Source organism: Streptopelia decaocto (genome assembly GCF_964273445.1).
Source record: "Streptopelia decaocto genome assembly, chromosome: 1".
Taxonomy (NCBI): Eukaryota; Metazoa; Chordata; class Aves; order Columbiformes; family Columbidae; genus Streptopelia; species Streptopelia decaocto.
Genome location: NC_138663.1, coordinates 22945646 through 22973319, shown reverse-complemented (window position 1 = coordinate 22973319; position 27674 = coordinate 22945646). Strand labels below are relative to the sequence as shown.

Below are 27674 nucleotides of genomic sequence, written 5' to 3'. Positions count from 1 at the left end.
TATTCACAGAATGCTTTCTCATAGAATTTCACCCCTTTTCTTCTAAAGCACCTCACTGACATTTATGCAAGTGTTAGAAAATTAGTATCTTATGTCTTAGGGTTACATTTTCGATTTAGTTCAATGATGCACTGGAATAATTTAACTATTCATAGTAGGTTCCTTTTGTAAAGAAGCAGCTGTCAAAACAGGCTTGATCATGAATTGATAAAATAATTAATTAGACCAAAAAAAAAAATCAACACCTCTTTTTCCTTGGGAACATCTGTAAAAATTACAATCTAAATATGGCATCTTTAAAAACACAGGGGTTTATAATCTACTCTTTGAGATTAAGGACAAACAATAAACACGAAGCCCTAAAAAAGCCACCAAGCCTGGGTTATACAAGGTTATTTTGGACTGATATTTTAACCTGTTGTTAATTTTCCATATATATATTATTTTTAATTTCTTGAATATTATATAATAGTTTTTTCATTTTTGTATTTGTTTAAACTTACACATAAACTGAGATAATATGTGTAGAAACAGCATCTGTTATAAAGGGCTGTTAAAAATGTTACAAATGTCAAGACTATAAATCAACATATTCTCACTGAGTCTTGCCAAGTCACCTTAACTTTTACTATGTTTTCTCTTACGGATGTGTCACAACATGCAAATTCAGGCATTTAACTCAGCTGTATTAACCAGCTGGAGACCCAGGGTTCCTCACATGCACAAGGGAGAGAGATGAGTTTCCCATCCTGTACTTCACAGCAAGAACACTTAAGATACAGTCTCTCTACAGTAATGCACTTATGGTTATTTACACGGCCTTCATCATGCATATTTGAAGTTTGAACACTCAATTTATGGACTTGTGCCCACCGTACAGGTTTATACTCCTCCAGTTTCTATCCATAATGTCTTAGTATATTTACACTTTTGGGATCTGATCCAAGGCCACTAAAAATAAAGGTAACCTTTCCATGATTAGCTATGAGTTTTGAATCTAGACACCTGGTTTTAGCACCAATGGTCCTTATTTTTCATCAGTGGAAATATTTTGACAGTGAAATAAAAATAAAAAACTTCTCAATATGCTTTCTACTTAACCTGTGTTCATGGAATAGTTAAGTAAATATAACCTTGCTTTCAAAAAAATGCATGATGACTTCTGCTATTGTTGTAAGCACTACTAATGTTTAGAAAAACAGAAGTTCCTCAAAACATTTTGGAGAAGTTTCAACTACCCTTTATTCAAACAGAAATGTGTATAAAACTAGTAGTTCAAGGAATTGCTAGTTGGAAGGACACCTGGCTTGTAATGAATGCTGTGTTAAATTTTATTACTGTCAACATTTAAAAAAAGGAACCATTGCTTTCAAACAGTACTTCAACTGGCCCAGCTTATTGCACAGTTCTCTGAACAAACTCAAGCCATAAAAAAAAAAAATAAAAAAAAAAAAAATTCAGGATTCTAAAATCAACTGCAAACACCTAAAAAAAAAGTCTATTTATCTTCTTTCATTTCTTCCATCATACAAAAGGATCATAATACCGAATTTCAGGCAAGATATTCTATAATGTTTTAGGTTTTTTTGAAAATAATTCTTTTGTTGTTATGCATTAACTGAGAAACCTACAAGTAACTGAGTTTATTCAGAAGATGTATAAATGTGTGGACTAAGATATTACATTTTTGTCCTATTCAAACAAGCAATTTAATTGTATGAATCCACAAGCTATTATGATGATGTCTATAAGACTCAGTGTGGAAACATGTTTTTATTTGCAGCAAAAAAAAGAAACACTGCAAAAAGTATTATTTGAATTACAGAGCTACTGTATTAGCATATTAATTTGGGTTTTGTCCTCCTGAATGTCATTATCTGAAGAATAACAAATCATTTAGGAAAAGAAAAAGAGAAACTTACAAGTGAAATTTAGTGTTAGAAGCTGTGCTATTTAGTATAATTTGTGTATTCAGTCTTGGGCTTCATAAAAGAAATGCAAAAGAGGTGTTCACTTATCTTCAGAAGTGAAAACAAAATCATCCTTTACTACAAGTTAGGGTGAATCAATGGTGTAAATCAAAAATCACTGTGTAGTTACCAGTCAAGTAATATTTTCTGTGCTTCAATACTCAGAAATACATTTCTTTTGTTATAGATACTTGATAAAAAACTGACTGGCCGAAGCTGTTAAAATAAAACATACCCCACATATATATAACAAAGTATTTTTCTGACTTATGCGTGCATGTACAAAAAGTCAGAATGTAAATACGGTTCACCTTAACATGTTTTCCTATATCAAACAGGATTTTTTATCTTTACTTACTGTATATATGATATGCCATTACCTTAGTGCTCACTTCCCCTGACTTAATCCAAAAAGCCAAGGAAATGAAGCCTTATCCAATTCAGCAAGCCTGCTTACTTTAATTTTAGTGAGGAAAATATTTTTCTGCAATTCTCAATCCCCAATACAATTCCTCTGCTTGAATTAGTAGGTGTTTTATCAAGCTGTACAGTCTTATTCTCTAATTCTGCAGACAAGAGTGCCCCCTAAACCAGAGACATGTCAAACCCTTGCACAATTATAACTGGGCACATGCTGACTTTTCCAATTAAATTAACTAAATATAAATGTACATTTTTAAACCTTATAAAAATGACCTGCTAGAAGAGAAGGGGAAACAGTTTATATAAAAGGTAGATTACTTCAATTTCTTATTTCTAAGATTTTCTAAATCTCATAGATTTTCAGTTTTGAAGATTGATGCTGGTATTATTGCTCTTTCCTACCTAACTTGTCATTTTCTCCACTATCAGCTAGATAAAAACTCACACAATCAACATTTACATCTGCCTTTCCATTAGAGAAGAGTTAAATGTCTGATGTGTTTTGTACTGCCCACCATGACCGATATCAAGAATGTTCCATGCCAGTTGAACAAAGAATAACAGATATCCAAGTATGCAGCATTAAATTTATCATTAAAAGATCCGGAAAATATTTTCTTTTTGATCTGAGAGAATAATCAGTGGATTATGCTTTGTCTGATTTCACATACACATCATACACTCCTTTTTATTTTTTTTTTCTTTTCTTTTTTTTTAAGTTATGTGCATCAACCAGATAGAAAACTAATTCTTTTTCGTTCTGCCCAGGCATTCTTCTTCATTATTTTTGACAAATGAAAGTCGATCTTCTAGGAATTTTAAAATGCAACTATTTCTATCAGATCTGCAGATGATAACAAAGATTTATAGTGCTTCATGTAACAGACTAGGGCGTCACTGAATGGTAATAATAAACATTAGAAGAAACAGTAACTTAAGGATATACTGAGAAAAATGTCAACATTTTTGTGCCAGCCACACCACAATCACATTCAATTTCTTGTGTTAAAACATAGGAAATCTAAATTTTGAATGATATATTTTATTATCTGTGAATTCTGAGAGTTTATTTGCAATTAGTATTAAGAATATCTCATTTGTAATAGTGAAAATATTGTAGTAGTTAGACGAATATAAGAGGAGGATAATATTTTCTTTGTAAACTTATTATCACTTACCTTCTCTGCTGATTGGGCCGTACCAAAAAAGATTGGAATAAAAGCTAACCAAATTATGCAGGTTGTGTACATAGTAAATCCGATGGGCTTTGCTTCGTTGAAGGTCTCTGGAACCCCTCTTGTTTTAATAGCATAAACAGTACATGTGACCATCAAGAGAATACTGTATCCAAGGGAACAAATGAGAGAAAGATCTGAAATGTCACATTTGAGAACTCCCCTGGCATTTTCTGGTTCAAGTGTCCTCTGCTCTCCATAGTCTACAATGGTATGTGGTGGATCAATAGCAAACCAGATGAAGACTCCAATAAGCTGCATGGATATGAGACTGAAAGTGATCACCAGCTGGGAAGCTGGACTAATAAACTTGGGAGCTGTAACAGATTTTTTACCTTGTTCAAATATTCTGTGAATCCTGTTTGTTTTGGTAAGCAAGGCAGCATAGCTGAAACACATGCCAAGGCCTAAAAAGATCCTTCGAAATGAGCAGACCACTGTATCAGGAGTTGCAATCATTAGAAAAGTAATGGAGTAACAGAGAAAAATCCCAGTCAAAAGCACGTAACTGAGCTCCCGTCCAGAGGCCCTGACGATTGGTGTGTCGTTGTACCGAACAAATGTCACAATCACAAAGGTGGTGGCAATTATGCCGAGAATAGCTATGAAGACGGGCACGATGGCCCAAGGAGAATGCCACTCCAGTTTGATTATAGGGATAAGCTGGCAATCTGTGCGGTTGACGTTTGGTCTCTTATTTATTGGGCACAGTTCACAATTGAATTCATCCACCTGGTAATGGTACCCCTCGCAGCGCTCACAGTGCCAGCAGCAGGGCACTCCCTTCACGGTTTTCTTTCTTTCTCCCGCTTTACAGGGCAGGCTGCAGACAGATGCTGGATGAGTGCGTTCTCTATTAGCCCACTGCATGTCTTCTACCTGTGGGTATAAAAAATTAATGAGCCTTCTATTTTCCTCCATTTGTAATACCCTAATCCTGGCCACAGGTTTGTCATAAATCACTACATGCTGACAGTACAAATACAGTTTACCATAATAAGAAACCTGTTTCTTTCCCTTGTATTGACTTTATGAAAGTGTTAAATGATTGTATCCAATAAATCATTCATGCCACAGGCTTGATAAGTGTCATTAGTTTCTATTTACCTCTTTACTGCTGACCAAATTGATGTCTGTAAAGATATTTATTGACTCCAGGCCAGTTTAAAAGCAAAAAACCCCATCCAAAGTGCTTTATGTTAATCACATGCAAATATAAATACCAATAGTTCTCAAACATTTAATTACAAAATACAGCTATGTGAGTTTCAAATAAGTTTCTGGTACAGTAAAAAAATAGATTAAAATTTCCTTGCATCAGCTCTGGTTGAACAAATAATGCCAGAAAAAAAAAAAAAGATCTGTGATGCCACCTCTTCCACAAATCTGCATATTTTATACTTTTCCACTTTATAATTCCTGAAATGCACATAAGTGTTTTGTTTATATTTCTAGAAGATTAAAATGAGTATATATCATTTTCTGAATAATAATGGAAAAGATGTCATGACTGCTGCTTTAGTCTTCCTGATTTAAAAAGTCCAAGGATCTTTTTGTTGTACAGAGCAGATGCACATAGGGCATTCTTGTTTTGTAAATCCCAGATTTCTCCACAGCAGCACATTAAAAATATATACTTTTTTCATCCACTTATCTATTCTTCCTACATGCCCTCCATCTGAATAGGAAAGTCATGGATTTAAAGCATCTCCTGCTTAAAATTGTCACTCAGGTTGGTCCTAACTCTGCTTAGCCCACCCTTAGTGAACCCATGCTCTGCCAGGGTTCACACTGAGTGAACCAGAGCAGTGCCAGGAGCAAAGAGTTACTTGTAAGCACCAGAATCACTCAGTGTTGCTCCCATGTTCCATCTCTCATACCTTTAGTAGGTGGTAAGCACTCAAGAACAAAGGACTTGCCTTATTCTTGAGTGCTTAGCACTTTTGTTTCCTTTGGAGGCTTTATTTATAAGTGAAACAGCAATAATAAAACTTCATGTGTCAGGAATGTTTTCAGTTCCTTCTGGAGGAGGACAGAATGAGGACAGAGGATAATTGTGGCCTTAACAGTTTATTTTTCCAGCAATTTTTCAATAGGTTTGAGAGAAAATCACAATGTAATGTTACCAGCCTCATTTACCTTCCTCAGAGAGCCGGAGCACCTGCTACAGCACCACACAAGGTAAATAAAGCAGCAACAAGCAGCCGGGCACTTTGTCTCCGCTGTCCATGCTTCTGCTCCATGTAGGACTTTGCTCTTTTACACCACTCAGGGGGGTGAACAACGAAGCACACAATAATGAGGAGACAAGAAATGTACTGATACAACCAGCTCTGTGAATCCCCAGAGTCACTCAAGGACTTCAGAGGGATTTGGATTGGTTCTGAACCTACAGAAGTTAGCCATACTTTATATCAAGGACTGTGATAATTACACAAAATGCAGCATCTGGTGAATATCTAAAGGAAATCATTTAAGTAATTAGCTTCCTAAAAATGATAAGAATAACCCAGTTGCACGACACAGCTTTGACAGAGCCCTAGCAGAGCACTTGACACTCTAAGAAAATATCCACCTCTGTTGCAATCCCCTGGTTTTAATCACTGAAATTCTCAAAGCCTGCATAACCCCTACTGTTTCATCTACTAGACAAGAGAGAAAACATGTTATGATGAAATCAGTGTGATAACAAAGACATATTCTCCTTCACAGTGTTGTTAGGAAAATAAATACATCAAAGCTTGTGATTTAGTCAGATACTATGGTAATAGGGGAAACAGGAGGCCACGGTCATTAATCCAGATCTGTGGATAAGTTTGGGGTGACTCAAAAAAGAACAGTACTGCATATTTGTCAGATTATAGCACATAACACAGAATCAACAGGAGAGTGCACAACACCTGATCCATCATAAACTTGAAATGGCATGGACAGGCAATATCTGATCTGGCAGAAAGCCTGATAGAATAAAGCTAAGGTACCCAATTTTTTAAACACATTTGAACCAGCAAAGTGAGGTTATACTAGACAGTGAGTTTATACCAGATCAGCATTTAATACCATGAGGCTACAGTGTTGCTTATCTGGCATTAAGCAACCTAAAGCCACATTTATATTGTGAATCCATAGTTCAGATAGATACACATAATTCCTCTGTGTCTTTCAGAGTTTCTACTTTAACAAAGAATAAAAGGTGAAAAAATATCCTTTTACTGTACAGCTATTTATGATTTCACATACTTTTGTCTTGATGGTGGTTTAATTGACTAAAAACATGCTTAAAAACTCTTCCTGGTTGGTAAAACATTAGAATGCCTCAGGTTATGCATCTCAGTGGCAACAAGAGATAATAAATACCTATTTCTGAAAGTCACTGGTAAAGATTCATATTATGTTTTTCATTCTAGTACATCTGATACATAAACTACACAAGGTAAACCACCTGAGTCTTTTTTTTTTTTTTATTAATTATGAATATAACCACTATTAGCTGTTACCAATGGAAGAACTCAAACAAGAATGGACCCTTAAAGCATAAAAAAAATCCAAATCAACATAGAGAATAACCAGAATGAATGGCTGGTACAGGTATATTTTACAAGGCATACAAGTTATGCAAATCCTGCAGCTACACTCAGGTTGACCTACATTTCTGAAAAAGCTCTTAACAGAAACTTTATGAGTTCTTCCTCATGAGTTTTATATTTCATTTCTACCTAACAAGAAAGAAAAGACATAGTCCCAAGAAACGATGGCCCGTGTTTGAATTTAGAGATCCTCTATAATATGCTTGCAGATCTGAGAAAATTGTGGTATTGTAGGATTTTTAACTCTGGAAGCGGGTGCAAAGAAGGGATTCTCCCATGAACCCAACTATCCTGACAACTCAGTTTATAGCTTCAATAATAAGCAACATGGCATAGTAAGGACCAATCTCTGGAGCAAAGGTGCCAGGTCTGAGGACTTGATGATCACATTGGTCAGAATTTGAAACTAGAGTCAGGGAAGGAGGATTATGTTGAACTAAGTTTGCCATAGTTCAGTGGACTTAACACCCAGTAATGATTAAAGATGAGATGTCCTTCTGAAATACGTCGTCTGTTTTCATTTCAGCCAAATTGACCCAGTTCACATAGCCTGAGACCCACTCCACAACAAGGTTTGCTGAGTGGGGATAATTATCTGATTCATTTCAAGAGCATATTCTTGATTGAAACCAAAATGCATGTACAAACCAAAATGTGTGTACACCCTCAGACTGCTACTTAGACACTACTATAACAGAGGCAGACTAAAGAGCAGGGGAATCTCTACCTCAGAGTAAGCACTGCTTTGTTTTATTACATCCAAACAGGTCTGCTAAGGGTTTCTGTATATGCAGCAATTAAAGACTGAAATGTCATGCTATTTCTGGTCATCTGGTTCATTCCCAGCTATTCATAACCTGCAGCATTCTTTGCCTGTAATGTATTTTTTAGCTATTATTTTGCATAATGTGAACATAATAAGGAAATCCAGTATGAGATATAATCACAACAATGGGTTTAAAGCTCTATCATTTTTTAGAGCCACTGAATGTGTGTGCCAAGGGACGTGACTTCTCAAACCTGTGCAGAAGATTCACCTGCGTAATTATTTTTTGATCCTTAGGTTACAATACTATTGATTCCATTTATTCTCTGAGATTGACTTTAGACAATAAATGATAGTAGAAACTGTTAAGAAACAAGAAAGCAAAGGAGGATCATTTGGGAACATAAAGCCAGGGACATTGTATAATTTTCAGAATAGCTGAAAACATATAGTAGTCATAAACTTTAAAGGGAGTTGCTGAACGCTCAGCCTGTTTTGAAAATCATATTTTTTTATGTAGACATAAACACTTAGCAGTGGAACTTTCAAAAGTACCAAGGGGAACTTATTCAATCCAGCTAATTAATTTATATGGGAGCTAAGTGCCTTATCTAAGTGCTTTTGAAAATCCCACTATGCTTCCATCTGCATTTTTCACAATCTAAACACTTTGGAAAACCTGCCCCAAAGTGATCTAGAAGTTCAAATGTTACAAAACTGACTTCAGGGGAGCTTAACTTTAGGCACACATTTTGAACAAAATTCTCATGAGGGAAAAAAACTGACAAAGAAGCCAAAGCCAGACAAAAGAAAGACAGAAAAGAAGGAGGTTTCTGACACTGAAAAAGAATGAAGAAGTTCTGCAACTCTTCATCAAAATATCTGGGTCTGCAGCAGTCTTTATACTGCTTAGACTCCGCTAAGGCTGTGTGAGTCTCAGATTATTAAGTAGCCCTAGGTAAACTTAGTTTCTAGAAGACTTATTTTGCCACCTTCATTTTCATGTGACATCTTGTAGCTGCTCTTCACTACAGTATGATACATGACAAGGCAAAGTTCATTGTTAAATGTATCTGAATTCATCATACAGGTCAGACTGGCATAGCCTAGCTCTGTATCTATTATTAATAACAGTTTAAACATTATTATTAATTTTATTTGAGTAGCTTGTCTGAATTTAGACAGTGTCTGATATATTGATGTGTTATAATGAAGAACCTCACATTCTCCTAAGACAATGTTCCATTTTCTACTATTCTAATACTTACTCAAGTGAAAACATCAGAAAGAGTATGACAGCATGTCTGTAAGACATGTACTCATTTTCTGTGAAATGCATCATGATACAAGAAGAGAATGGCTTCACTGCTATTTAAATAGACATAAAAATCATCTCTATATGAGATATCTGCCTGACAGAGCTGCAATTTGCTTTAATTTGCAGTACTAAGATTTACAGATCACTAAACCATTAAAATACAGACAAAATGCCATTTCATATCACAATCAAGTAAACACCTCTATCCTTCATGAACACTAAAAATACAATTTCCTCTAATACCTAATAATAAAGTTAAAATTTAATGATGAAGAACTAGGCTAAAACAAGATGAGATTTACATGACACAGTACAAGTAGCACATTCACATTACTGGCAACTGTGTTCGTCCAGTAATCAAACAACACTTACTTAGCAATGCCCTCAAAAATGCTGCTAGTCGGTCACATATCATTCCTGAACCACTTATGTGCACAAAAACACACTGTTTTCCATTCTAAATGATCATGGAATAATTTATCACTTACATGATTCAGCAGCCAGTGACAATATAAAGGCACTTGGACAGCCTTCAGAGAGTTTATATCAAGGACATTGGTGGATAATATTTTTATGGGTTTTATTATGTTGTCACTTGTAGGAATTTTCATTTTTGAAATCTTATTTCAGAGGTAGATATTTGTTTAAAATAATGGAAAATATGTGTTTAAGGATAATTATAATGAATGGAATTATAATAGATATGGACAGGAGGAATGCAAGCAGTGCATGCTACTAGAGTTGTCAGGCAAACATCTTATTTTGTAGTCAGTTAGCCAAGACTTTCAGAAGTATCAAAGCTATCACATATAAATTCATATGGCTTTCAATAGATATTCAGATTCTAAGCTATAAAAATGACAAGGAACTGAAATATCACCTCCAGCTGTCACAAAGAGTTGTTCTTAATTTTGTCTTGAGTTCCTGGAAGTATTTATCTTCTGACAAAAGTTCATCAGAGTAGTATAGCAAGAAAGTGAATTAAGGCAATTTAGTCTAACATTTACCTTTTTAAATTGTCAAATGCATCTATTCTCACAGTAACAGTTCAAGTCTCTTATGTACCTTGTCCAGTCAAGTCATCTGAACTATCAAAAACCAAAATTAAACTGAAACTGGTTCAACTAAAAGGAATTCATTATGAATCTAAATATAACGATCATTGCATTCAGTCTGCCAGAAAGATTTTATCCCTCTAGAGAAAAGCTGGGTATACTGAACTTGCAAATATTTAAGTAGGCATATGCAAATGAGAAATAAGTCAAAGCCAAAAAATACAGTTTTAAATTTTTTTAAAAATATAATCCAGATTGTCGACAGCAGCATAAAATCACAATCATTACCAAATTTGCCATAATTGCTGTAAATAATTTGCCTTGTTCACCCCATACAGATGTTTTCCTAACAACTGGGATGTTATATCCTAGAATTTCAAGCATAAACGTTCCTTGAACTTTGCAAAGAACATGGGATCATATCTTTGGTTTTAATACATACTGGTTGAAAATTGAAGCAGTCAAATAGCAGTTTGAAGAGAAGCCTGAGAAGTTTGATCAGATGCAATGGCCATTAAAAGACCAGTCTGAAATACTACAGGGACAGAAGCACAGGTTGCTGTTACAACCCAAAGGGAAGCTGATTTCTCCTAACTGTGAATCCATCTGCCCAAAGTTCAACCTGGGCACAACACTAACCGTCTTTATGTCACAGTTTCTCTACAGAAAAAACAACACAGTTAAATTTACTGTCATTTAAATTTTAATACCTGCATGTGTGTATAATGATTTATATTCATGTAAGATTTAAAATGTCCTGGACTACAGGAATGAAGGCGATGTATATATTATTTGAAAGCAGTGCTACAGAACAGTTAAACAACTTTGGTCTCTAAGCTGAGAGTTAGCTTACATGCCTCTGACACAGTCTGAATTTCTCAGTGACCTTGGGCAAACTATTTAACTCTCTTAAATTTCAACTCTGCAATTAGCTGGAGGAAAACTGTCATGCAGACAGGAGCTGTAGAGACATTTAAGAAAGTTTAGAATTTGAGTAAGAAATTTAAGCAGGGATATAAATGATATCTGTCTCTCAGGTCTGGAAAGCTTTCTGCATAGGAAGAAGTTATATTTTAGAAAACTTGATTGAAACAATTTTTATTTTTAAAACTGAGTAATATTTTTCAAAGAATTAGTACCAGAAACATCAAGAACATTTCTGTGCTTCCTCAGCATGTCAAAAAACTTTCCTTTCATCTCCAGTTTCCCAGAGCTACAATATCACCAATCTCTGGAATTATTAAAGCTGAGAGAATGCATTTTTAATGTTCTGTCCATATTAACAAGTCATTCTCAGCTAGGGTAAAATAATTAAAGGATGCTCTGAGGTAATACATACAAACAGAAAAGAAAGATGTGAATAAATATTAAGTTTCTTTTGCTCATAAACAGAAAAGGTTAAATACTAGCCTTGCTGTATCAATGGAAATATGTGATTTAATGTGCTTAGACTGTAATTTTACCTCAAAGGAACCAGTCTCATGAGTTAGGTCATTTAATTCATGACTGCTGAATACTTACATAGAGAACCATACTGTGGAAACCTTAAACAGGGAATAATTGTACCACTGTACCATAGTCACAGAGAGTGTTTATTAGTGCTATACAGACTTTAAACCCCAGTCTTAAATGCTAAGCCTTCACATGTTTTGGCATCTGTTTATTTTACTTTTTTTACTTTTACTTTTCTCTACCTGAGGTTTTGTTGGTACTGATGGGCTACAGAAGTGCTGACCCTAACAGACCTCTTGTACAAGGGTAGGAGGAGCAACAATATATTCCCTTCTTCAGTTTGCCAAACAACAAACTTATTAATGTGCATGGAATATCCAGAAAACATCATTTTATTCTCAGTCTTGGGGAGTAGGTTAGCACAAAGTACAGTGATTAGCAGGTCACCAAGTAAGCGCCTACTGTTACTGCACCCTATACCTATCAGATGGAATTTTACAGCAATGTAGTGGACACTTCTATTCAACACAAGCAAGATTTTTTTTCTTTCTCGAAAGCATGAATCACAATTGATTTTGAAGCACCTGATTCTGGAGATAGTCTCTATTTGCAAGTGAGACTAAAAACCCAAAACCAAAGCAAAAGCCCCAAACACCACCTCCCCACCACCCCCCCGATTATTTCCTTAATAATTTCATGACAAAGAAATATCCTTTTCAAGATGACATCAACAATCTCAGATTTTTGGACATGCTTTACATGACCTATTGTCTATATTTTGAAAATACGTAATTATTATCAGCAAATCAGACTGAAAATCAGGTTTCCAATGCTACTTTTTATGCAGACCATTTTCCCACAGACAATCTCTATCGCGTATCCTTAGCTATAGGTCATCATTGCCCTTATATGTGCCTGATATGAACTTGGAGAGATTTTAATGAGTATTTACATATATAACTTACAATGTACACATGGGGAGTGAAGTCATTAAATGCTATCAAAAGCAAACTGTGCCATAACTTTTCTAATCATTAAATATGTCCCAAAACCTTCAAATTAAAGAAGACAAACACAACTTGTTTGATTTAGATTTTTCTTTAAGAAAATGCTGTTTTGCAAGGAAACCTTCCACCATTGCCCTTTTTAGTCAAGCAATTTTTGACCAGCTCTAGTACTAAGGCCATTTGAACAATAAGGCTTGGAAGTACTATCTTCCTGCAGTTGATCATGCAGAAATAGCCTGCAAGCATACTTCAAAAAATTTAGTGCTTGGAGAAAAGAAAATGAGCCCAGTTCTGGCAAAGAGATTTTAACATCACTCTCTTTGTGCCTGGTGAATCTTCTCAGTTTTGCCCAAGGTCCGTGCCATCACTAGTTTAATTGACTAATCACATTTCTTCTTGAAGCTTTTAATACTCATAACAAACATGCTCCTCCCAAATCTGATGCTTTTATTTATAGTTACCTAAGTTGAAGTTTGTGTTGACCCATCCCAAGTCCATTGGTCCATAACTACTACATTTCCCTTCAATCTGTGTCAGATGCCTTTCTTCCCAATGGTGTTCAGATTCTCCCCCACTTCGTAGGTCAGAGTAAACAGAAGTAACACAAGGGCCTAAGCACAGCTGCCATTTTACTTTAAAGGAATCTTATATGGATTTTTTAAAAATTTAAAATTAAGACAAATTTGTTGAATAAATCCCATTATTTAATGAAAACAATAGTCACCATTACTTGTTTTAATCATTCTATTGGTTTAAATGTGAATTTCTTTATCAAAACAAAAAGCTTGAGAATTCTGTCCCTAAACACCTCTATGATGGCCTGCAAAACATGGGACTATATACTGGGCTAGACCTTCAGCAGATTTAGATCAGTCCAGCAACTACAGTAGAGTTATGCTCATAAGGGCATGACCCATACACATATATAATATTACTTGAGGAGATTATTTGTCGCCTTTTTTCTTATCTTTAATATTTCATTATTTTAAAACTAGAAATTAGCTAATCACAAAAAGCCTCAATTCAGTATGAAAAAAGATGTTGATCCTGCCCCATTATTTTAAATGTTTTAATCTATTTCCTGTTTCTTGATCAGTTGAAAAGACATTATGCATATGAAACTGAAGAATGAATAGCTCTAAATTCCAACCCTCAAAACCTTTCCCACAAAATAATACCAATACAGAAACAATGTATTATTTTTATTCCCATAATGCTCGCAGACCAAGACCTCAATTGCACTAAGGGTTGTACAAATCTGAAAGAAAAAATGATGGCCTCAATTCACATTCAAACCATAAGATAAAGGAAAGCAGAGTATCAGCAGAATACAGAAAAAGACATCCTAACTACAATAAGGTAACACTGGTCAGCATGATAGCCATCAGCTGTAACATACCTCCAAACAGGTGCTTTTTAAGGAAATTATGGCAAAAATACTTATAATGAGGGAACTGAAAGAAGAGAGCAAGGTAATTTTCCATATTTTTCCTGAGCTTTCCATCCAAGCATAAGCAGCAGCAAGATAGAAAACACAAAGGCAGTAACTTCATCATTGATCTCTCAAAGAATAACAGAAAACAGACCTGCGATTCTGTGTTTCTCAGCCTCTAACCAGTGTTTCAGCAAAGTGAAGCACTTGAAATTTTGAGCAAAGCTGCCCTCACCTCAGCAACCTTGTACCTTAATTGACTGTGACAGAGTAACAGACAAGCTTAGTTGAAATGTAGGGATCATGTTTATTTCCCTGTCTCAAGAAAAGAGCCACTATACCCAAAACATTCCTGATATATTTGTCTAACCTGTTTCTAGGAAAAGAAGCTGTTAATATGTGTAGTACATTCTACTCCACAGCACTGCAAAATCCTAATGACTGAGATGCGCATGTTGACATTACTTTAAGATGGTTTTCCATTGTAAAAGCCCATACCTTTTTTTTTCCAGTTCCTCTTAGTGAACAGGTAGATATTTCCACTACAATAATTTTGAATTTTAAGCATTACAGAAACAAAATCACACTGGCCCTTTAAGCACAACTCCAGTCAGGTAACAAAATCACATACAAAATGTCTGAACTAGTTTGGAACTGGCAGAAAACAGGCTCTGTTTTACACTGAGATATTCAGCAGCAGGGGAAGAGCTCTCTCTGCCAAGTCTATACTGCTGCTTAGAATGAAGAGTCAATAATTAAATTGAAAATTCTGTGGAGAGACTTAGTGATCTGGCAGGCACAAAACAAGCATGTGGAAGAAGTTTAAGCTAGAGAAAATACCACACAGCACATTTAGTCAGAAAAAAAAAAATCCTTGTTTCTAAGGAAAGAAAGATGAATATGTTCAAAATGAGAGTACTTCAGGAAGTCAGGCGTTTTCATATGGACTGAACATATTGAGTTTTATTCTATGGTACTTAAAAAACTGACTGAGGAGATAGAAAGGTCTTGAGACTTTATGGGGAAGTATGAAGAACATACTAATGGGAAACCTAGTGCTTATGCTCAGAAAAGGGGGGGAAAGGAGCAGCCAGGGAATTATCAATCATTCAGTTTAACTTGAATTCACAGAAAAAAATCCTTAAAGAAATAAACAAACACATTTCAAAAATACAGAGAAATCAAACAAGACAAATAACAGCCAACAGGGATCTGTCAACAGTGAGCTGTGACATTTCCTTCAGTGAGAGGGTAACAGGCATTGTGGAGAGGCAAGCAGCTAGGTGTCATTTATCTTAACATTAGAAAGATTTTTGACACTACTTTAAATTACACTCTCAGTCATAAGCAACCTATTGAAACAGATCTGGCCCCTAAGGGCCAGGTGCAAATTATATCAGAAAGCTATAGGAAGATAATTTTTTTCATTGATTCACTGTCAGAATGGAAGAGATGGTACGGAGTGAGGCCTGAATAGGGCCTATTCTTAGTCTGCTATTATTCAGTACTTGTAATAACCACTCAATGCAGTTTGGGTGGTAAAATATAATATATAGTGATCAAATTTGGGCAATGACAGTGGAAGAGGTTGAAGCTATGTTGAAGGTTGAGACACTTATTCCAAATGACACTGCAGAAAGTCTGAAAAAAAAGGAGCATGCAGTTTAACAGGAACAACTAAAAGATAGCACCATATGGATCAGGAAGGACAGAAAGATATCAGGTCTTCAGAATAAAAATAGATCTCAGGGCTTTAGTGGATTATAATATGTTGAACCAATGTCACACTGTTGCAAAAAGGGCAATTGCAATCCTGATAAATCCAGGTTGATAAAACAATCTTTCCCCTCTGCGTTCATTAACACGTGAAATGATGTTCCTCCTGTACTCTACACTAGTGAGACTTCAGCCAGAGCACTTCACAAAGGCTGAAGGTCACGGTGTTTCAGTTTGAAGGAGGATCAAATAGGGAGTCCAGAGGAAATCAACAAAGATCAGAAGTGTGTTTAGAAAACAGTATATGTGTGACTAAATTAAACGAATTCAGGCTGCATAACCTGAAGAAACAACACAGCCTAGGGGGTAAAACAACAGTCTTTGAATATGTGAAAATAATGATGTGCTCAATGTATACTGAATATAATAAAATAAGAAATATTGGGCTTAAATTATAGCAAAGAGAAGTAAAGTCAGGTATTTATAAGACACTTCAGAGTGATAAGGGGAGTTAAAAAATGGAGGAGAATGCCTTCAGAGGCTGGAGTGTCTTCGTCCTTGGAGTAACATAAGTATAGAAGATGTTAACTTTATGAAAGGCCTAGAAAAATCTGACTGGGCAGATTTCAGGTGCTATATATTTTGAGCACAAATGAAAAACTAAAATCATAACTAGGGCAGACAGATAGAAAAATTTCAATGTATTTTCATGACAACTAAATTCTTTAGATTGTCTTTCAATTTTACAGAATACTTATTTAAGAAACCATTTTTTAATATATTTAGAAGAATAAGGTAAATAAGAAATGCTGATGATCATACTTTTCCTACTTTTTAGTTAATTAATGATGCATTTTAAATATTATGATGTGTAGAGCTGATGTATTGCTTTTGGTTACAGGGAAAATGCTTCTCTGAGAAATGGTAGGGAAAGAAGTTCTAGGTAAAAGATATCACCAGTGTCACAATAAGAAACTGTTGTCCACATAAACAAACATAAATCAGTTTGGGAAGTATTAAACAGCTGTCATGTAAAAAAAAAAAAAAAAAAGGTCCTAAATAAGTAGCCGAGTTTGTAAACTAATAAATCTGTTATTACATTCTTACAGAGTTCTTGCTAAAGACAAATGGAGTCTTGCATTCACTCAGGAAACCAGTTGCCTGTATCCCTCTGAGCTTTTGCTCAAGGAATATAGGAAATCTACCTTCGAGGGGATTACTACCAATTCAAACAAAACAAACTAACAAAAGACAGAAAACAGAAGACAGAAATGATGGCTGAAGGAGATCTTGGGAGTACTCCTCTGGCCCCATTCGTGAATCAACTCTGCAAAATCTGTCTGTACAGCTCACCTGCTCCAACCACCCCAAAGTGTTGAAGACTGCCCAGCATCCCAGGTAATGCAACCCAGTGCTTAATTATGCTCATCATCAGAATTTTCCAGCACGTCCACATTAAATCTCTCTCACTGTAATTCAAATCCACTACTTCTCCTAATAGCCAAATTAACCATGACTAACAGTTTGTTCTTTTACTGAATAATCTTCTCTATATTGAAAGAGATTAACATAACTCCCTTCAGTTCAGTCTTCTCCAGACTAAACAATCCTAGTTGGTTCAACCTTTCCCTGCAGGCAAACTTTTAGATGGCTGATCATTGTCATCACTTGCAGCTGGACTCTCTCCAGGTACTATACTTTTCAAAGTGAAGTCACTGTTCTGCTATTGAGGTCATAGCACTGGGGAAGAGAACAGATGAATTACATCACAAGTTTAGGAGTTCATTGCTACAACAGCCTCTGGTGATACAAATTTCAGTTAACCATTCCAGAGCCATTTCTCTACTTTTTGCCTATGCTTTTCCATTACTGAAATCCTCTCTATTTGATCCAGTCATTCCCAGCACATCCTGTTGTCCCACTCAACACTAAATCTGTTTACTGCAAGCTAAAGTTACAATGAGATTAGCTACACATTCTTCATTCCCTGCCTTATACTGTAATATCACCACTAAAACCAGGGATACTATTTTGTAAATGGGGATTTACCACAGTGAAAAGTCCTGGATAAATAATAGATGACAATCTTAAATAAATGAAATTAATATTACTGCAAAATGAAGAGAAATTACAGTAAAGCAAACAGAAAAAATAATCATATACTAATGTACTGCTAACTGCTAGTTATTCTCTTTCATCATATCATAACCACTGAATGTCCCTTTCATTTTCCATTTCATGATTTTTAATTTAGTAGTAGGCTTCCATTCTGTAACACAAATGAACAATAATTAAAATAATTTAATCTACTATTTTTGCTTTTAAGCATGAAGATTTTCCTTCTAGGTTTAAAGGGCAGCTCAGTCTTCAAATTATAGTACATATATAAATTTCTGTGAGGGAGAGGAGAAAAATGAAAGAAACATGCTGATACTCTATGCCTCACACTGGTACCTCACAAATCAATTCACTACAGACTTGTGTCCAATTATGCGTAATCCGAACTACCTTCCATACCCAACAGTTGTTGGTCTATTCTAAAAGTCACAATATTAGTTGATACCAAGGGAGCAGCTAACCCTCCTCCGAAGTCCTATATATGAATACATAACTCTTCTGGTAAAAGCTCCTGATTTTTCATTGTTTTGTCACTGCACAATTGTTTCTACTGGGAAAGAGAAAAAAAATATTATTTTAAACACAACCAATTTATTTTATTTGTTATGCATGGCATGGCAACTTTTCTGGGGTTTTTTTGGAATTAAAAAAGAAAAAAAAAACAAAAACAAAAAAAAACACCCCCCACACAAAAAACCCACAAACAAAACAGAAACAAAAACAAAACCAAACCACACAAAAAACAAACCTCCACAGTCCATTTGGCTATGGTTATTTAAAGAACACTTCATTCTAATTGTAACATTTCTTACAAAGGATGTTCACAAAAAACTATAAAATATCTACCATCTACTCAAGAATCCTGTGACAAATTCATAGCCAAGCCTGGAACTGCAAACCTGATTTTCACTCACCCTGACAAGTTGGGAAAAAAAATCCCTATTCATCCTAGCTCTCAAGCAGAGGCTCTTTCATTGGCAATCTGGTATCATTTTAAAGAAAAAGAAATGGTTATCCAGGTTCAGCAGGCTCAGGATATTTTCTTAGAGGCTATCTTTTTTTGCATTTTCTTGTTTTTTATTGTTTGCATTTTGTTTGTTTGTTTTTGTTTTTTTCTCTAGAGAATTAGTCAAGTTGTCTGTTTCATTGAGAAAAAAAAAAAAGACAAATAAAACAACTATTAGGATCAACAAAGTAAAAAGCTTTAGAAGGAAGACAAGTTGTCAGTCTTCTTGGGTTCTTCTAAGGTTGTTGACTCTTGAATCCACAAGTTGTTTTGATTTTCAGCCACATCTGAAATAGCATCTGTTCTGCTACAAGCACATCTCAAAATCATGTAATGTTTTTTCAATATCTGTATTCAGCTTATTTCCCCCTACCTCAAAGCAATATTTTTTTCTTTATTAATACAATCTGGAACCTTTCAAAATCATAAAATCCCCAATTTGTTCAATGTTTTGTGTATTTTGTTGGCTTATCTACAGTCTGCATCCACTGTAGCCTACTGTTGACTGATCTCTTCAGCCTCGCATTTGTACTTAGTGACCACAAGTTTCATATTGACCTAAGACTCTGACAGTAAAGAGGAATAAATCTTGAGTCATACTTATTGACCAGTGCTAAAATCAGGACTAGCTTTGTAAAACCTAAGTAGTCTTCCAAAAACCATAACAGTATCTTTCTACTTTCAGCCCTGGTTGAATAAAGAAAGACTGCAGTATAATTTTGAGAAGAAGAATAGAAGAACCTAAAACATTTTTTCTTATCTCATTAAGTTTTATTTTTATCCCAGCCTCAACAATTTTCAGAGAGAAAACATGGATGGAGTGTAAGTTTGAACCCTACTGCACTGTAATATATGGGCAGAAGAATACCCTACAGGCAGTATGATTGTCATATTTTGTTTATAGATATAATCATATATAGCACTAAGTGCTCCATTTGTGTATTTCACTGTACTATGTTTTTTTGTAAAATACAGGGACTAGGTTCAGCAATTTGAAAACATATATCCATTATATAATAGCCACCACAGGAAAAAAGAGGCTCTCTGGCTTCTTTAATGAAATATAGTGGCCTACAGCAAATCTTCAGACCTTTTGCTGCAGTTAGAGAAAACATCAGAAGCTTCTTGAATTATTTTCTCTTACTATGTCACAAGAAAGGGAACTAATGCATTTTGAATCTGTTTCTTCCAGAAATAATTGACTAATGTCAGTGTTGATAGTATCCTTCAGGATTAGATACAAAATTCACAAGAGAAATCAAATAGATTCAAATCTTTTTGTGATACAGATGCCTGAAGGGAAGCTCATTGACGATGCGGGGTTCCCAATTTTTACTAGTTCACCAAACACTGTGCTTAAGGCTGATGATGATTACGGCTGTCTCTCTGAGATTTCATCATATTAGTGTAAATTTAATTTATGGTTTTCTTAGTCATAAATCAAGACCATTACAGAAAAATGGCTGCCCTTGAGTCATTTATATCCTCAGTGTATACAGTCCATATGCTTATGCATCCTATTAATTCTAAGAAAATACGTTATTCTAAAATTTCTCTTGCCTTGTAACAGAACTACTTGCTCAAAAAACAACAACAACAAAAAACCTAAACAACACAAAACAATCACAAGTAACTTCTATCTTTAAAATTTTACTGTTTTCACTTGAAACATATTTTTTTTAATATGCTTTGTTTTTTTCTTAAGGAACAGTATCACATGAATGGATATCCACTCAAGATTTTTAGCTGCATCAGCTAAACACCTGATTCTGAAAACACTAATAATTGTGTCTGCCTGAAGGCACATCAATCAAAATTACTAACTTGGAAGAATATGGATTTCGATGTACATTTTTTTTCAGATTAGCATCTTTAAACACAGATTATGGTAGATCAAAACAAGGCATGAGTAAAATAAAATCCAGGAATGCTTTAAATTGTATTTAAAAGGATTTTTTTGAAAAGTCAAAATATTATATTTTAAAATTCTTTAACATTTAAACTATTATTTTTCTAACTGGCACTTAGATTTCAAAAGAGAACATTTTTAAAGAGGAGAAAAACATCCCTCAGAAATCAACCAGAACAAACTGAATGGGTTCCTAGGAAAAGGGTGCTGAGAAACTTGTTATTAAAACTTGAGGACTGGGACTATTTTCATTTACTGCCTCTGACAAAAGTCATTAGTCAATATCTCAATCTAACTTGTATTATAACACGTGAAATACAGAACACAGTTTCTAAGAGGGAATTCATTATTAATCATAAAAGGAAGTTGATTTCAAATCATAAGTGCCAGGAAGGAAAACTTGTTTTTAACAACTTTCCTCCTACAGAGATTACATGGTTGAGAGCTCAAATTTGCTAAACCCACACATTTGTAGGGAACTTTTCGTGTGACCTGGTATGCAAAATACTGTTGCAATATGAATAAAACATAACTTTTGCAGAAACAACTACCTTTTCCTGGGTTTTTATTCATTATGAATACCAGAATATTTTCTGGAAGAAAGGATTTTAACTGTCAGAGTTTTCTGAACACTAAGATATCTGCTTATATTGATAAAGAGAAAGAGGAAAGCAAACAACCAAAAACCCTGACAGCTAATGTATAGTCAATTATCAGAAGTTCTAACACAATTATATTTTTCCTTCAAAGTGATACAGAAAAATCTCAGGCTATGGTTATTTCCAATACATTAAGATTACTTAAAATTAGACAACCTTAGAGACTAAAATGACTTTAAAAGGGGTGTAAATCTACATTGTCAGAATCATGTAAAGTAATAACTGCAAAAAAATACAATTAGGTTATTTGAGATTGTAGTTTGATGTTTCTACATATCTGCTTTCAGAGGTGCCTTGCATCTGTTAAAGACTGAGATACCTTATTCAAACTCAAGAATCCCACAGAAGTTTAAATTTTTGAGATCATGATTCTTTTTAGATTTAACTTCTATACCATATCTTTCAGCATTGTCACACATGCATTTTTTTTGTAAGTATTGCAAGAGTAGTGGTGATCAGTAATCATGAAGCTCCTATATCTAGAAGCTATAGCTGCTTCAGAGGAAATCTGAAAGGTCAGTCTGCCTAAAGGAGAGCATTAATGTTACTGAGGACCACAGGGAGAACCCCGCACCACAGCTAGAAGAGTCTTTGCAGCTGGTGAAGCCTGCTGACAAACAGACCCTTAGGGAGCATGATATGGAACCTTCATCTTGACAGTCAGCACTTTCTGCCCAAAGGGAAAGCCAGCACTGCACCAGCAAAGGAACAAGTCTAAAGCCTGACCACAAGGACCCTGTAGAGTCAGCAAAAACTTTGAGGAACCAGGGACCCGAGCAGAGGAATCCTGAATGCTGAGGACTGGAGTCAGAGACAGAGCCAGGGCTGGCAACCAAGTGAGGGGCCATAGCCCACAGAACAGAGACCTGCTGCTGAAACCCCACAGAGAAAATATCAAAGAGGATCCTAAGGAAAAGGAAAACAAAAAGAAAGGGGGGAAAACATTAGAAAGAAAAAAAAGGAAACCCTTTGATTCAATTATTTAGATGCAAGACATGCTCTAATCTTAGTTACATTAATTGTTCCCAAGGTTGAACTGTACTGCAAACCTGGTACTTTCATGATTTATTTTTCTGGAATAGAAAATAAACAAACAAATAAAAGCTACACATTTTCTGAAGCGCAATACCAGCTGTATAGGTGTACACAATCGTAAATGGTCATAGCTATTATACGCTATCACACAATTTGAAGTAGAAATATCTGTACAAACAGGAGCAGAAGTATCTATAGAGGATACCTAGCTGACAGATTCATTAAATATCATAGTGACACATGTCTTCATTAAGAGAAAGAAGGATACAGTGGAGAAAGTATTTTATGTTAAAAGAATCTCCTTTAGAGACAACAGGGCAAAAAAGTGCTGTTATCTTATTAGTGCTTTGCCTGCAATACATAAAGATATTTTCACAGGAGCCAATGAAAACATCCACTGTGTTCCATCTGATCCACTGGCAATCAAAGGCACTACCTAATTTGCAATATGATGATTTTGAGTATTGACAATCATTCACAAAGTTTACTTGGGTTTAATACACTTTGTCTAGTGAGAGGAGGCAACAGCTTTGCCAGAACATATCTTCATGTGACATAACCACCACCAACACGTGCTAATTAAGGGTAGTAAATACAGAAACAGATGGAAACAAAGTGTATCACCCCTATTATGACTTCCTTCTTCATTGTTACTATACCAGCACCTGCTGACACCAATGGAGACCACCATCCAGCATCTCAAACCCTGACAAACTTTAAGAAATAAAACCCAATCTTCCTTTTAGAAATCCTCTAGGTTTTAGATAAAGATGAGTAGAGAAACAGGAGTACCTCTCCTTGCTGAATCAATCCAGTTGTACTGTGCACATGGCTGGAGCCCTGTGTCCCTGCTCACCTCCTGGTCCATGTGATCAGGGGGTGCGCAACAGAGTAGGTGCAGCAGGACAAGAGCAGGGCCATGGCATGCTGCTGGGAGCAGAAACATCCACTGAGGAGCAGTGTGCCAGCCTGCTTGCATTTCCACCACTTCATAATCTAGAGAGAGCTTGCCTGGGAAGCTGGACAACCAGTTGTGTTCAGCATGTGAGCTCATGAAGACAAAAAAAAGAGATGAAAAAAAAAGAGCCAAAGAACACCCTAACACAACCATTCTTATTTGGAGTTAACAAGGAATGCCCTTAGATAATTCGTTTCCTGTTAGCTTTGTGGTCAATGTGGTTAGCATGGTGTAGTTTCAGTAGCCTGAATAACAGCCAATGTAATATTTCTGAGAACTCCCTGGAGTACACATACATTGGGCAGAAATAATGGGACTGAAAAGCTACAGGCCTAATGAAAAATTTAGGAGTCGGAGGGGGATAGAAAAAGGCAGATTGGAATGGAATTAAAATTTAAATAAATTCTAAGGTATCTTTTAGCTACTACTATGTAACTGTTACATTACTACTAACATTTGTGCAAAATTTGTGTATCAGTTTTTCAGCTCACTTACCAAACAGTAACTTTTCAGAAAACTGTAGCAATTATGAAGATCTGGAATGTATGCCATAATAGTTTTGATAAGAGTCTAACTCTAGTATTTTCCATAAATTACTATTTAGTATTAATCCTTAAATTTGTTTAACCATTTTTTTTTCCTTTCATGCCTTTCAACCGACATATCAGATTAGTGGAAGGAGATAACACTGCCATACAATCTGCTACACACAGTTTCTGTTGGTAGAGTCTTTTTATATCTGGGCAGAAGAATTAAATAAATGAGACCTTGTCAAGTAGTTACAGATATTAAATGGTAGATATGGCAAAGTGGTTTAACAGCTGTAGCTGAAAATGTAGAACTATCATGTGTGTTGTTGTTGATAGCACTCAGATAATTATTGCAAAGTAGTCTCAACAGGAGAATAATTTGTAAATATTTACTTATGGTCTTTTTCACTCTTCTTCAGGAAAACCAGAGGTGTTTGTAACCTGCCTTTTGTGGTTTGATTAAAGTCACTGAATAAACTCCCTTTGGTGAATCTAGTCATCAATTTACACTGTTGCCGTTCTCATCAGCCCTTAGCAAAACAATACTCGATATTTCACAGTTGCAGAGCTACCCAAATCGCTAACATACCTGAAGTAAGCCTTGTAAATATTTCACAGTTAACAAGAACACAGCTTAACTTCATCTTGCTCTTCTCATCTCCTTACATGGAGCCATTATCTAACAGAAAGAAGTGCTTTGGATCCAACAATTTCTGAAGTGATAACTGTGGCTTGGTACTTAGCTATCATACAAATATTACATATTATGTAATCTGAATCTTATTGGGATGGTGATTTTTGAAACAAATATAATTCCACACACAGGTGGGTATTAACTTCTACAAAACTTGCAGAATATATTAAGGCATCAATTAAAAATACCTCCCAAGGATGGGCAAGTTGTCGTGTCTTTTTTGTTTCTTCTGCTATTAAGTAATAAGGGACTATCTTAATCCTATTTAACTATATAGAAAAATGCCAAATACTCCCTTTATATTCAAGATATTTTTTGTTGCAGTAGTTCATCATCCTAGTATTACATCTAAATCAGAAGTGTTTAGAGTCTAAACTTTCTTTTACGAAATACATTTCCATCCCCTTATATTATTTTAAATACATGGACAATATATATGTACCCATTATTTTGTCTGATACTCTATTTTGAAGGATGAGTTACTATTTCCCTGCCTAACTTCGTAATCAGTATGAGGAATACCATATATGTAATTATTCTAAAATCACATTTAAAGGAACAGGTAAATACACAACCCAACATCATTCAAAATAAAAATACTTGGTTCAGGTTATGGGCCATTGTGCTATTTTTAATGCCTTCTCAAGAAGAGAATGCAAGGCCTTTCTTCTGTGAACTGACAAAGAAGAAATCATCAACATTTTTGAAGTGCTTTGAAGTAATATAATACTCAAATGAGTATTCTCTTATACCAGCATCATAATCAAACTAGTACTTACATTTAGACGAAGTTGGTTAGTCCACTGACCAATTACTTTGTATTCTGCACTCTTGTTGGTAATTTGATACTGGAAAATATCATAACGCCCAGGAGCATCTCCATTTTCATTGAAGATAACAGGTGTTCCAGCACTCCCTGAAACAAATAAATAAAAACTTTAAAAACCATTTTTGAGAAAATATATTTTAGAAGAAAAATACTAATTAAAGATTGAGCAGGTTCTTTGCAATGCAAGACTAGTATGGTAATAAATCCACAAACCTCACAAGGAGAAAATGTGTGTTTTTCTTACCATCACAAAATCTACCTTATCTAGAATTAAGTAAAACAATTTGAAAATAGAATCTTTTGCAATCTTTTTGTTTGGTTGATTGGTTTTGATTGTTTGTTTGTTTTTTATAGAGTGTGTGTGTATTACAGAACACTAGGAAAATCTGTGATAGAAGAAGAGAAATTCATTTGGCTTGCAGAAGGGCACTATTTCACTTAATGATGTGAATACAGTGCAGTAGACACAAAATAGAAATCATGTAATGAAGTTCGTAAAGTATTACCCTGTTAAGTATAAACAACAAAATTAATATCATCAGTTTAGGAGCCAATGCTCATAAAAGACCTTGGGATGCAAGTGTCTAAATGTGGTCACAGTTAATGTGATCAGTTTCTAACACTGACCACCTGTGTAAAATTGTTTTATCAAAATAAATTAAGGAGAGCAGCTGGGCTTGTTGCTCTCTCCTTTATACTGCCTGACAGAAAGGGCCCTTGCTGAAGCTGTCAAAAGTTATAAATCGACACTCTGTTCTTACTTCGATCAACAAAATGTTCAAAGATTGAAAACTACATGTCTACCCTGACAACTAGGCCAGTCAGATTAGAACACATTTTGATGAATTCTTTCAAGGTGACATCAAGGATCTGCACTCCTACAGAGACTACACAAAGAATGCCATTTTCACCCATCCCCCAAATTCATATGTATAGGTGAATCATACTTATATCTGAGGTCCATTGAAGACAAATTCAAGTATGTTAAAGTCCCATTTCAGTGACTGAAGAATGAAATCCATCTTTACTGGACAAAAATGCAAACCATCACAAAACCCACCCCACAATGTTTTCACATTTCTCCATACAAACACCCAGGAAAAGGAGAATATCAAGTTCATAGTAAATTCCTACAGTACAAGACTTGTTAATGTAGCACTTAGAGGCACTAAGTCCACTGTGTTTTCCAGGGAATGCAAATAAAAGCTTGAAATTCTAGGTACATATCAAACAGAGATTAGCCAGTAGAAGTGGTGACAGCAATCTACATACCACAGAATTTCAGCATAAATATGTGTGCCTGTCTCTCGTAAAGTATCTTGTTCATTTTTGTTTGTTTGTTTGTTTGTTTGTATAGCAGCTTTCATACAAAACTAATATCCAGTTAAATAAACAGTGCTTTAAAAGCGACAAGTGACAAATTAACTACTGTGCCACAGTTTTGCCAGCAGAAGTCTAGCTGCAAAAAATAGATGTGAGCAACTACGGAAGAAGAGTATAAAAAAGTTTGTGTGATAAAGTCTTAAGACTCCATAAAGATACAAGACACTCAATGCAAAATTTTGGAAAGCTCTTCATGCTTTGCTCCCAATTCATTTAACAGAATGAAGGGCAAGAAAAATGCCAGTCTATGAACTTCCAAGCAATTAAGTTATTCTTCACTGCTCAAATAGTAGGTTGATCTAATAAATTTCTTCCGCCTAATAAACACATACTCAGCTGTTGTTGGTGTGTAGGCATTGATGTAACCTGCAAAATATTACTCTCAAGTAATGATAGAATTCATCTTTCCACTAAGCAGCACTTGAAGAGCTTATATAAAGAACAGATATCTTTTACCAACAGACACAAAATGTCCTTTGTGTCCCTTAAGACCAATGGGAACTTCAGATGCTATTATGCTCAGCAATAACAATGTGAACTTATAAATTATTGCTGGGTTTAGAAATATCACATACAAACTGACAGACTATAG

General features: G+C 35.2%; 1 protein-coding gene across 1 annotated transcript in view; it reads right to left on the bottom strand.

Annotated features, from left to right (window-relative positions):
* GRM8 (glutamate metabotropic receptor 8) overlaps window positions 1-27674 on the bottom strand; it is a gene marked incomplete at both ends in the record, with an annotated part of 340828 nt that overhangs the window by 44033 nt on the left and 269121 nt on the right. Inside the window, 2 exons of the mRNA XM_082066696.1 lie at window positions 3572-4507; window positions 25650-25786. Coding sequence (XP_081922822.1) covers window positions 3572-4507; window positions 25650-25786 — 1073 coding nt within the window. The remainder of the gene's footprint in view (window positions 1-3571; window positions 4508-25649; window positions 25787-27674) is intronic.